We start from the raw sequence: 13,341 nt of genomic DNA, 5'->3' as shown, positions 1-13,341 counted from the left end.
AACGCCCCGCCACTGAGACGTCACAGAGCGACGTCGGCTACGTCGGCGACGTCATTACAACAACTGCCATCTTTGAGAAGATTGTGCGACTAAAAGTGAAAACAAGCATGGGCGCATAGTGTTTACGTTATTATTAGGTACGTTAACAATTACACGCTCAGGGACTACGTTTCTTTCTTGAGCCAAAATGCCAAGGCATAATGTTACGTGTATAAAACCATCAGACCCTCCTTTTATAAAGAAAATGAAGGAACGGATCGGTTATACGGAGGGACCCACAGTCGACACTAAGGTAATGTGTTAACACTCCTTACTATAGTTCTAACATCCATTACTTATAGCGGGAAACTTTAGCTCATGACCTCCCGGCAGACAGAGAAGATAGGGAGGACGAAAAACCAGTTGTGGTAGTAATGAAGGCCGGCGACCTGACAGCTGAGGAAGCAGATGCAGTTCGAAGGAAGCAAGAAGGTAACATGCGAACCTAGCAGAAAACTGCAAGTCTGAAAGCGCTAGGACAGTGACCTTTAGTTAGTGGTGTATTTGTCGTCGCGATGCAGTTGACAGCTGCCCTGCGCGTTGCTATTGCGCAAATAACCTTATTTGAGTGACGAATAGTGGGTGCAAATAACAAAGAGAACAAAATACAGGGCGTGTGCAGATAAACTCCAGTGGCATTTGCACACGCGACTGAGAGCCACTGGAGTTTATCTGCACACACGGCACACACAATGGCACACACCCTGTAGAACTTTTGGAAAGAAAGCGTTTCGCGCGAAACACGAACCCGTAAAAGAGTTTTGAACAACTTGTAACAACTTGCTTGTCATTGTCATACTCGGGAGCAGTCGAATAGGTACAGTTATTGGAAGACTGGGGAACTACGCTCGGTTTTTTTTTTTTTTTTTTTCTGGCGCGTTGGGAGGACTGAATTCCGGATGTACCTCGAAAGTGACCGAAATCCCCGCTGCAAAATAAACTACTGGAAATAAACGTTGATCAAAGAGTGATATTAAACGGTAGGAACAACTTATTTATTTACACATGGTAAACAAGACTTTCGTGCACGAGTCTGCACTTCTTCAGGTTACCAGGTAACTTTGATTTTCTCACCACCGGCAACTTGACATCGCCTATTTTTTCTGCCTTCGGAAATAAACGTTATTTGACTATAAAATGCACAGTCGCGCGCGGGAAACTGCCAACAGCGAACTTAGACTAACATGGACATAGAAATGCAAACACCGAACTTGAACTAACCTAATAATAAACTAACCAACGTGGTGTCAGCCCTGCTAAGCCTAACGGCCGCTAAAACTTGGCTTTCGTTCGCTAAAACGACTTGGACAGACATCGAAAACCCGTGAATTTGGGTGGTTAAATAGTGATACCGTGTTTTTAAACACGGCATACCAGAGCCGTAGCGAGGCAAGTTTGCGCCCAGGTCAGGGTAAATCTCAAGCGCCCCCCACCCCCCCTCTCCCACTGCCATGAGAAGCCCTATAAACAAAGATATGAAAACGCTTAGCAATGCCGAGATCGTAAATTCAAATTATCTTCGTTCCCGCTTCATCCAGTTTAACTAACCGGCCTGCCGTTCGGCGCCCTCTCTGGCGAGGGCGCCCGGGGCGGCTGCCCCTCTCGCCCCCTCGTCGCTACGGCTCTGCGGCATACCATGTTACGAAGCAATCGAGCATTCTCCTTGATTTTCCTTGTTTCCAGAACGGGAATTTCCAGATCGGGGATTTCGCAACTGGGAATATCGAGGTCCACCCCAACAGCTTTATGTTACATTGCCGACATATGTATAACGCTGAAAGAACACAGGCTCTCCTGTAGAGGGTGCACAAGATAGGAGAGGGGTGTCGCCAAAAAATTGGGGTGGGGGTGTAGGGGGTCTGGATAAATCACTGGTGTGGTGTTATAGCACTTCATTTGTAACGTCTAGCAAGCAATCATTGCTAGAAAGGACCAGCAGTATTCTTCATTCTTTCCATCTGTTGTTGGTGTTCCCGACTTTTTTAAATTCCCTGCGTAAAAATAATAATAATAATGATAACATCTCTCCTATTTGTCAACCACCTGTACATCATTTTAATGTCTTGCAGTAGCGCGAAACACCAAAATGTTGAACATGAAAGAACTGATGTTCTGAGTGTCACCAAATGTTGTCACCAGAGCCGTAGCGAGGCAAGTTTGCGCCCAGGGCAGGGTAAATCTGAAGCGCCTCCCCCCTCCAATGCCGTCAGAAGCCCCGTAAACAAGGAAATGAAAACGCTTATTTGCACTGCCGAGATCGTACATTCAAATGTTCTTCGTTCCCGATTTTCTCCTGTCCAACCAACCTGTCAGGGCCTGCCGTTCGGCGCCCTCTCTGGCGAGGGCGCTCGGGGCGGCTGCCCCTCTCGCCCCCCCCCCCCCCCCCCACTTCACTACGGCTCTGGTTGTCACCTTTCAAAATGTTAACTTACAATGTAACTGCACGTTTCACCAAATTCCATTTGGTCTATGCAAGCATGTGGAATCTAACATATTAAGCAAGTCTGTGGGGCAAACTTTTTGTCCAAGAATTTTTGTCATCGCTTTCGTGGAGGGTGCCCTTTGAGGTTTTCTGCCTTTAGGTGCGTGTGGGTCTTTGGAGGGCATTCGGTTCTAGTAGGTAACGTGTCCATTAGCACCAAGTTCCCAGAACTAACAAATGGGTGGCAATGGGCGCTCGTTAATAATGAGCATTTGTGCTTCAACTACCCAGCAAAACAGTTAGGCCGGAAACGCAGAAGTTGTGCTCTGACGAGCGACCTACGCGTGCCAGTCCGGCCCTACACAGAACGCGGTGCGGCAAGATAGGACGAGAATCGTCTCGATGTTTAGTGCTATACTGTACAAAACAAAGAAAGAAATGTAGAAATTCGATGCCTATCTGTCATGATAGAGCTTCACGTGGACAGTATGTGCCTCTATACGGCCGTCCCACCGATGCTCCGACGGAAGTCCATGAAGTTCACCAAGACGGTTGATTCGACAGGCGCAGGTATCGACGCAAAGGTACGTCGTATGCGTTTCGTCACTGAATGAGCGTCTATCTCGGTTTCCTGCTTCATAGCCGATTATTAAAGCAGTTCCCATTGTAGAGCGTGGTTGTCTGGTTAGCCACTCTATACAATTTGGTGACCCGAACATCGAGTGCCAGACCTTCGCGATAACTGAAGTCAACGCCGCCCAGCAAGACAAGCGCGTCTTGGGCCCACGTGTACGCCCAACATCACAGCAATCTCTGGAACCCGCTCTTACGGCTCTTCACGTCCAGCCAGATCTCGGGAAGAAAGGCGCCGCCATGGTCCTACAGCAACAGCAAAGTAGCTTGCTTGAACGCACTCTTGGCTGCCGCATATCATGCAGGCGACGTTCTCGCGCACGGTTTCCTGCGGACCATACACTTTAGAAAGAGAACTTCACTACATGACACATGCTCTTAACCAACCATCATTCCGAATGATATCGTTCTCTCTCTTGATTGGTTGAATATGGGCGTGGTCAGCTTTTTCTTTTTGTGACACTTTTGAATACACTGATATCATGTCATATCACCCTGGCTACAGTCGTGACAACTGGAACCGTGAAACCATCACTTTTGGAACACTTTGCATTGTCAAAAAAAGACGTACACCCCTTGCCTTTAACAAGTCAGGAGACAAATATCATTGTGAATGACGGTTGACCCAGGCGAGGTTATGTTCCGTTGGTACCTGGAGTTGCCGCCTACCATGTTCATAGGCGGGAATCGCCACCTCCAACCATTGCTAATTGCTGACAAACGCAATTCACGAGCAGAATACACGTTGCAAGTGGTTAATCAGTCCAAAATTGCTACGTATGAACAACGTTCGATAACCTTGAATCTCGGCCTTCGCCTAGTGTTCCGCTGCATTGTTGCCATCGCCGATTTGCTCTACGCTATCCATGCAGTTTTCTGAAGCAATTTGATCTGTTGGCAGATGTTAATCGCCACCGGTTGGTCGACAACGCCACTTCTCCGCAAGTCCGCGCCACCCCAGCTCGCCGCCATGCTATATACCCCACCTTACGACTCTTTCACTCCAAGGAATACCCGCCACCACTCAACCAACCCAGGCGGACGTACCGCCAAAAATCACCCACCAATTCATGACGTGAGACCTTCCTCTATCGCTTGGCTCCGGGGCGCGCAGCAAATCAGGAATTTGATCACGTGCTGGAATTAGCTACATTACGTGATGCCAAGATCAGCCCAGGCGCTTGGCGACTATCGGGCATTAAACCTCTGCTTGTCCTGTGTTTTCGTCGTCTCCGGTTCCTTCGCCGCGGTGCAGTAGTATGCACCAGCCAGTCCAATTGCTACTTCATCAAACCTCGTCACAGTAGCAGACCTCCTTGCAACACACCCAAGACGTTTTGACACCCGTGACGTTTGCGTCACCTGGTGCGGGATCTCTTTGCGTCCCCCCCCCCCCCCCCAAATCCCTTTCAATACCAGACGACCGAAAACAGTAGCATAGCCAGAAAAATATTTCGGGAGAAGTTCGACGAAAACTTTACATGGGGGAGGAGGGTTTCGCCCTCTTTTCCCTCTCCCAAATGCTCTACCAAAGGTACGGTTACGGGGTGGGGGTTTGAACCCCCCTTGGCTACGCCACTGATCGGCGATAAATAGGGATATCATCTCCACACAGAAAAAAATCACGTTGTTTTTGACGTCATAGAGTCACAGAAAAAGAGAAGAAGTGGTTGCACGGTTGCGGCGCGTCACCCCTTTCCATCCCGTCACCCGGTGCGGACCGCCCCCCATCCCCCCCCCCCCCCCCCCCCCCTCTAGTGACACCACTGCTTCTGTATCGCAGACCTTCACGTCGCTAGAACGACTGAGGCTGAACACTACCAACGCTTGCGCTACTGTAGCGTAACTCAACAAAATTATTCGGCGCAGCATGATCCTTGTTATCCTTGCGCCAGTAAGGTCAAGTCAAATCAAACCAACGCTTGCGGTAGTTGAGACGTGTGTGTGTCTCCCTTTTTGTCCCTTTCCAAGCAGCACAACATCTTGTTGGGTTGTATCGGGGTTTTTGCTACCATGGATATTTATCGCAGCTCGCTTGCTGCCTAACCATCCTTTCAGTGCGGCAGTTGTTCTTCAGAATCCCAGGACTGTGACATCATCTTTAACACTGCAGAGTGAAAATTTGGCGATACTATACCTTCACCGTCTTGGGCCTTATTATCAGTGCAGACGGCACCCTTACAACGGAAGTCCAGTGCATCCGAGATTACCTACCACACGTAGAGCCATTCGAACGTGTCTTTGGCTGGTCAACTTTTACCGACGTGTTTCCTCACTGTGCTGCGCTGTCATTAGCCACTGTACGACCTCCTCAACGACGTCCTCCCGAGAGAATCTCGCTTCATTCCCACCACAGTCAAATAGGCCCACATCGACGCGGTGCTTCTCCACCATCCACGTCCAGATGCTGAGACAGCCCTCCTGTTGACGCTTCCAACGCTGCCCTCGGTTCCGCTCTGCAGCAGCGCGACAGTTGGGCACTGCGACCAATGGAGTGCGTGCGACCGATACCAGTGCTCTACCAACGAGCAAGGTTGAGGACAGTAGCGTGTGCCTGAGGCACTACCGAAGCTACTGAGGACACCACTGGGGAATTTCCTCAACGTCCATGCAAGCGGGTCTAGCTACAACGTGCCGGTCATGAAACATGACCTTGTTGTAACCGGCAGCTACTTCACCATCGTCAACAGCAGGTAGCCGCGCTCGGGAGTGCTCGAACCTTTGTGGTTCGCGAGCCTTCGTAGTCGATCATTAAAGCAGTTCTCGTTGTACAACGTGGTTGCCTGGCTAGCCGGTCTATACACTTGCTAACTGGCGGACCCCCTCGATACGTTGAGCATATCGTATAGCTTCTATGTTACAGTTAGGGTTTCTCGTTTTCGGCGATTATATTTTCCGAGGTATTACGAAGTACACTCTTAAAAATAAGGTCGATGCGCTTACTAACTAAAAACTAAGCACTTACTTGTCACACCAGCCACTAAGATCTTAGTAACCGTACGTAGCAAAAGTGGCAGTAGTAACACTTACTAATTGAAGAGGCTAGTAAAGAGCACTACCTCCAGCAGTAGGTCTTAGCTGATAGCACTGCCTTTGGCTAGTAAAAGCGCGACCTTCACTTAGTGAAAATTACAAAGTGTACATAGGGTTGCCACCTTTCGTAGTGAAAAATACCGGCTGAGGGAGAGGAGGTGGAATAGAGGGAAAGGGAAGTGGGTGAGGGGTGGAAGAGCACACACAGGAAACAGAGAGATAGAGAGAGAGCTCAAGATAATACGAGGAAACATATGTTCCTGTGTGTAATAATAATAATAATAATAATAATGAATAACTAAGGAAAGAACTAGTGACTGCAGAGTTGGGGCTATGCTCCAGATTTATTCAACCTGTAGTGGAATGTTGAAGGGAAAACCCCGCAAAAGCCCATATGAAAGGTCTTGAGTCACAAATACCGGCAAAAGGCTGCCGGTATCACCTTCCTACCGGCAACCGGCAGAGCGAGCAAATAACCGGCCGTGCCGGTATAATACCGGCCTGGTGGCAACCCTAAGTGTACACTGGGAAAAACTAAAGAGAAAAGCATACATGGCTTGCGTATAATTTCGGAAAAAGGGAATGCTAAAGTTTTTTCAGCGCCAATATATTTCCCAACTTGTATATAGAAGTAGTAACAAACATACGAAGATCTGTCACCTCTAGCTGTGGTTGTGTGTGTGTGGGAGGGGGGGGGGGGGTGTACTCGAGGGATACTGCGCCTACACAAACTCATATTCGCAAAGCATGGGTGTGAACGAAAAAGGACAGCTCTTCCTAGCAGATTGCCATTTGCTGGACAACAGATACTGATATAATGCGTCGCAACTTCTGAGATTATAAAGTCGCCACCAGCCGCGAGGCGACTTCTTGGGTGTGGATGCGCGCATACGGTTGTCTCAGGAGCACATAATACGCTACCGTAAGTCTCTCCCGTATTGAATAAAATGCTACTCTACTGACACATGTGTTTTTAAATCAAATTACCGTTTAACTCGGATAATATCGCCTCCATCACAAATTAACGGGCATAAGATAACATGTAGCAAACATAAGTATCGATCTAGTAACAGCTACTAAGCAAAAATTTCTGGCTAGTAACTGCAGTATTTACTGCTTTCCACAACTCTTAGCTAGTACTCAGCTAGTGACCAACTAGTAACGCACTTCGAGGGTAGTAACCGCAGTCGTTACTACCTTTTTACTGGCCATTTTTCCAAGAGTGTAGGGTGAAGGTTGGCGCAAAAGCGAAGCTATCCTGTCGTCTATGATGTTATAAGCCAATTCATACTTGTATTACTGTTTTGCGCTCATTTTTGACGCGTTTCGGGAGATCTCAAAAATTATAATCGACGAAAATGGGAAACCCTAGTTAGAATCAAGGTTCTTTGTTCACTGAGCGGCTGTGTTGTGCACGACGGTGACATCGTGCAGGATGCCTTCCTATATCTTACGTTCGACGTCCAGATTTTTTTTTATTCCGTGTTAGCGCCGCGAAGCAACTGTGGCTATGAGCGGCGTACAGATGTGGACAGATGGAGAGAGGACAGCAGGAAGGAGTGGGGGACAGGGGGGTTAGTATGCGTCCTGGGCCGACTTCAGGGGGAACTGTGCCGACATTCGTCTGGAAAGTCTTTGGAAAACCCAGGGAAAACCTTAGACAGCACAGCCGGTGGTAGGATTCGATCCATGACGAAAACCCGAGACTGGGAAAAAGACGAAAAACAGACGACACAACACAAAGACTTTGTGTTGTGTCGTCTGTTTTTCGTCTTTTTCCCAGTCTCGGGTTTTCGTCATGGATCTTAGCCACCAGCTCGCTTGCTTTTTAACCATTTTATCGGTAGGATTCGAGCCCACTACCTCCCAGTCTTCAGCACGACCTTGGCTACCACCAACGAGCGGGACGCCTTAACCCGCTTGGCAATGCCGCTGGTCGTCGTCCAGATACATTGAAATCATGTCGTTGAGAGTTCCATCCGAGAGCAGCGGGCCACCGCGCATGGTTTCCGACACCATCATTCTCGCAAATGCTTATACTCGTGTTCAACTTAAGAAGGAAAAGAAATCTAGTCCGTCAGCTCCCAACATATTACTGCGCCGCAGATAGGATGGCTGGACACAGAGACGTCACTCTCCCTCCTCCGCCAGATAATGTAATCCATCACACTCACTCTGATTCCGTATTGGCTGCTAAGACTGGCTGCATGACACTACGCAAGCCCTCCCCCATGGCGGCGCTGCAGTATCTCTCCTTATCTCCAACGGCGTATGTAGATGACGGACTAGATTTATTTTCCTTCTTAAGTTGAACACGAGTGTAAAGAGCCCACTAGCCGTCTTTTCTGCTGTTGAAAAGCAGCAGCTTGAGCTGCCGCATGATATAGAGCGAAGTGCGCTTCTTTCTGAGTGCACTCGAGACCGCTGCGCAGTTTGCGCTGCATGTTTCAGAGGGAAGTGGATGGACGCTCAAGGAAAGAAGATGTTCTTGTGCAACCGCCGTCAGACTTAACTGTAATACGCGAGTGCGTGGCGTGAGCAGGTACCAGTGCCACGGAGCGTTGGCCGCTGGGTTTGAGACTGGGTCGCAGCACGCATGCAGCACAGCCGCTGGTGAGCGTGAGCGCGAAGCAGAGACTGCATGATTGTCGGTGCGATAACCGCCCAACCGAGCATGCCGAACTGCTGTTGTGAGGCTCTGTATGTCTCGACAGTCGTGGTCTCGACCCAGTGTGGGACCTATGTTTTGTGCGCAATCTCAAACTTAGAAACTAGCTCTCCGCGGCGCTCTCATTCTGCGCAGGCCACGCGCCACGGTTAAGGCTGACGGCGGTTGTACGTGCATCTTCTCACCTCCTGAAAAATGTCTTTAGCGACCCCAGGAGCTCTGCTGAAGAAGCGCATATCGCGCCATCACTACGAGCGCAGGAGCTTAAGCTCGTAATTTTCACAGACCTGTACATTTCGAAACGTAGCCTGTAGTACATTTCGAAGTTTCAGGCATTCCATACACTAACGCATAACCTATCGCTGAGGGAAGACTACGTTCTCGTGAGCATCCAAGAACCAACAAATCGCAGCGCCTGAGTAAAGTTTTCTGGTAGAGGAAGACTGACATCGAAACGTGCTCATATTCGGATGGCGAGTGTACGAAAGGTTCCCTTTTATTGGCCAATTTTATCGTTTGTCTTCCTGACTTTCCAAGCGACATTGTCAGTGGAAATGTCAAATGTTAGAAAAATGAGCTGCTTTAGAAATGGTGTCCCAATAGCACGTCTTCCGCGTGGGCAGCAAAGCGCTTGTCTACACTTTGTGTCTGTCTGCTATTCATGTCGTTCCTAGCTTTACGCGAGAAGAAAGGAACGGAAATCTTCGAAAGAGAGTGAGGATGTTTCCGGTGCTGGGAAGATGTTCTGGATGGTGCATACAAAGGCGCTGTACAAAGAAAAGTTGGACAGTTATACTCTGCAACTGGCAGCTTGTGCAACGGTCGCATAATGTTCCCACGTTATTAGTAGACGCTTGGCTTACTGACGATCTCGAATTTTGATGACTATCATGAAAAAAGTCGAAGCAAGTAGTGAAACGACTTTCTCTGTAGGGTACCTTATATCGCCGCACAATTCAATTTCCAACAAAAGCCCGAAACGTCAGCCGCGTCCGGAATGGCGTGACCTTGGAGGATCTGCTGCCGTGACGTAGCACAGTTTAAGCGATCCACCCATTTTCCCATGCTTTGCTTCCTATTGAGCGCGTACGTCAAACGCCGGCGACAGCCATGTGCTGACCCATCCGCATAAAAATACACTGCACCCGAATCTGGGTCGAGGTAGAACTTGCCTGTATACATTGTGCTCTGAAGTTGGTTCATAGCGGATTGTATAGTGTGCTACGAATCCAAGTCCAATCTGAACCGCAGCCGCCGTAGTCAGAAGAACCAGAACGTTTCACGGTTGGTTTAAACCGTTTATAAACGATTAAACGTTCCACAAGAACAGTAAAACGCACGCCACACGGACACGACTCCACGTCGTTTTAAATCGTTCTATTCACTCATTTTAGAAACTTTTACTTGTTATAAACAATTGAAAAATCCTCCGGACAACTCTGGGTCACAATATGGCGGCTTCCGTCACTTGACGGTGGTTCGCGATAAGCTTGGGGCATCTGTCCCATCGAGCCCTGTCGAGCTCCACGAACGTGTCTTTAGCTGGTCATCTTTTGCCATCTTTTGCCGACGTTTTGTTCCTCGGACGTTTTGTCTTTGTGACATCAACCACGCTCTTTCTCTTACGGGCTCCTCTGAAGGGATTGAGAGGTTTCTAGAAGGCGTCCGGATCAAAGACCTCGCGTGCGCTACAGGTCAGCTGCGAATTGCTTTTGTGCAAGAACGCTGTTATTGTTTTGTTGTGTCTCGTGGCCGGCCGCAGCCAAAAACGAAAATTTATGGACGCGTCTTTAGCCTTTAGAGTTCATCCGTCTTCCTGTAAGTGGCGGGTGATGAACGTTGCCTTCATCTGTATCTTACGTATTACATGGTTACATATTACATACATATCATATCGTTCCGCACGAGTTTAACCAGATATCTAATTAACTATAGTCGTGTCCAACACAAGAAGTAAAGGAAATCGAGTCCGTCAGCTCTCAGAATATTACTGCGCCGCAGATAGGATGGCTGAGCACAGAGACGTCACTCTCCCTCCTCCGTTAGATAATTAATGTTATCCATACCATCACACACACTCTGCTTCCGTATTGGCTGTTAAGACTGGCCACATGACACTACGCGAGCCCTTCCCCACGGCGGCGGTGCAGTATTGTGTCTCCTTATCTCCAAAGTTGTATGTAGATGACGGACTAGATTTATTTTCCATCATAAGTTGAACACGAGTATAGAAGATTTGAAGTCTATATCTAGGGTGAAAAAAGAAATCAAAAAGTGGCTGTTGAACTCTTGTAACATTCCCAACCTTAATGCTCCATGTTCTTTATCGTTTGGTTATATACGTTAGCAGTTGTTATTTGTGTATCATGTGCTTTCTATTGTATGCCTGCTGCGTTGTGGATTTCCTTTTGGTTGTTTCAGAAGAGTCTATCAAATTTGTAAAGTTACGGAGCTGTTGCCTGTAACCTCTAAACAAGCCAATTGGATTAAGCCGGCGTTAAAGAAATGTACATCTGCGATCTATGTCTTCCTGGCAATTGAATAACTCGTTGGCAGAACAAAGCTGATAGACCAGAATGCCTTCTGTATGTTGCCACACTTTCCTGGCCGTAGTTCTGGTAACTAGTATAACGCTCAGTACTGCAACATTTACCTAGAAGCGGTATCAGATGATGGCTCCAACTACACTGAGCACGATTCATGGAATCACCGAATCGCATTTTGTGGAACGTGCAGTTCCTGCGATTCAGTTCCTCGCAGATCTGCGAAACACAGACAAAACGGACGTTTCCTAACATACGCATCAAGATGTAGCGGACAAGCTAAAGCGACACCAGGTTGACATTCCTCATGAATCCCTATGCTCGCCGTTGATCGACGGAAATCGCAGCGAATTACCGTTCTCTACAACTGGAGCCGAAAATCTTGCACCCCCTTCGAACTTATCAACCTTAGGCACTTGAAAGCTTTGGCATGGTAATGCTCATTTGGACAGGAATCTCCTCGGAGATGTATCCTGATATTTGGTTCCTGCAGGTAAAAATCGCACGTGGGTGATGGTTATTGCTTGTGCGAACCCTCTTGTTTGTACAGCAGTGGTCATTTTTCCTGACGCGCTAGATTTTATTACATCCACTGGTAAACAGCACGAGATACGATAGCCGTCGTGTAATCAGAGATAAACGTCACCCTTCTCCACGTTAATAAATTGCTCTGTCCTGGCACTGTGAATGCGAACACTTTCTAGTAAACCGGTGCTGGCATCGGTGACTTAGAAAGTGAAGTGTCAGTCGATTCTGAGAATGTGCACCAAGTCCAAGTGTAAACTTGGAGACGTTTAAGACGTATAACGTTTCGGGTCTTCAGGTAGACGCACAAAATTTTTGTGCAATGATAATAGCTTCTCACCTGTGTACTCAACTGCCATTTTGCATTCCGTATAGGTAGATAGATCATGCCTGATCTTCTTTCAACAAACCATCTTTGCTGGTAGTGAAAAGGATAGCTATGGCGAGTAGGTAACAAGTTTGCAATGTCAAGAAGCACCAGGATATTGTTCATGACATAATGCATAACATATGCATAATTTGATTTGTCTTCGCACGTAATTTTTGTTCCTTTAGGTACACAACGTGGACTGAATGTGAACAGCGATGGTGAAGTTTGGATGTTCGCCAAATCATCGTTCGAATGTGCTCTTGGTTGTATTTTCAGAAGATGCACCCAATGACGGGAAAATCGTCTACAGCAAACCAAGCAAGCGAAAGGACGAGGACGAGCAAGGTATCACTGCGACTTCGACCAAGAAACTTAAAGAAAAGGATACGGTGAACCGCAGCAAGGTCGCAGCGGTAAAAGACAATCGTCTACTCTCCTTTGGTGACGATGAAGAAGACAGTGATGATCTGTAGCTATGTACATACCGTAACAGGCACGTGCATTTGCGCGAGTGTAAAGAAATTGTGCAGTAAACATGTCTGTATCATGTATCTATGTATGTACTGAACAGAATTTTAATTTCAGTTCATGGGGGCGCGGGGCCAGAATAGGCAGAGAGCTCTTTGACGACTGTTGCTGTGAACTTACCATACGGGGCCTCCTCAAATTCACTTACTAGCAGTGGTGTCCATCGTCAGTCGATAGTGCACAGGGAGAACTACACCTTATTCGACGTTTTCTAGGTTCCCAAAGAAAGAACGGGGAGAACCTTATGGGGCGATATTTGGACCAGCACCTGCTGGAGAGCTCCGCCCAGCCTTTAGGGACATCTTGCCACTGGGTGCTGTACCCATCTTTTGGCTCCCTTCTGGAATATTTAAAGTGACCCACTACGGACTAAATCTCATGTCCTCAGAATCTTTCCGAATTTATGCCGTTCGAATCCACCTTTCTCACACTGTATTTTCCGGAAATACTATTTCTCCGTAAGAAGCGGAAGTATCATAAAATTAATTTTCAGTTTTGAGAAGTATGACGTCATAGTGCCCAATCCAGCTGGGCGTATGGCAACATTCCTGCTCCAAAGTCGATGTCCTATTTTTTTTTT

The 13,341-nt window shown here is 47.7% G+C and overlaps 1 protein-coding gene across 1 annotated transcript; it reads left to right on the top strand.

The window, feature by feature from the left end:
• The first annotated feature begins 42 nt into the window (after positions 1–42).
• LOC135378096 (uncharacterized protein KIAA1143 homolog) lies at positions 43–12,784 on the top strand. Its single transcript, XM_064610969.1, has 3 exons — positions 43–292; positions 342–471; positions 12,510–12,784. The coding sequence occupies exons 1-3, from the start codon at positions 188–190 to the stop codon at positions 12,704–12,706; spliced, it is 432 nt and encodes a 143-aa protein (XP_064467039.1). The 5' UTR covers positions 43–187; the 3' UTR covers positions 12,707–12,784.
• Positions 12,785–13,341: the final 557 nt, after the last annotated feature.

This window comes from Ornithodoros turicata, chromosome 1, assembly GCF_037126465.1.
Source record: "Ornithodoros turicata isolate Travis chromosome 1, ASM3712646v1, whole genome shotgun sequence".
Classification (NCBI taxonomy): Eukaryota; Metazoa; Arthropoda; class Arachnida; order Ixodida; family Argasidae; genus Ornithodoros; species Ornithodoros turicata.
This window is presented reverse-complemented; position numbering and strand designations above follow the sequence as displayed.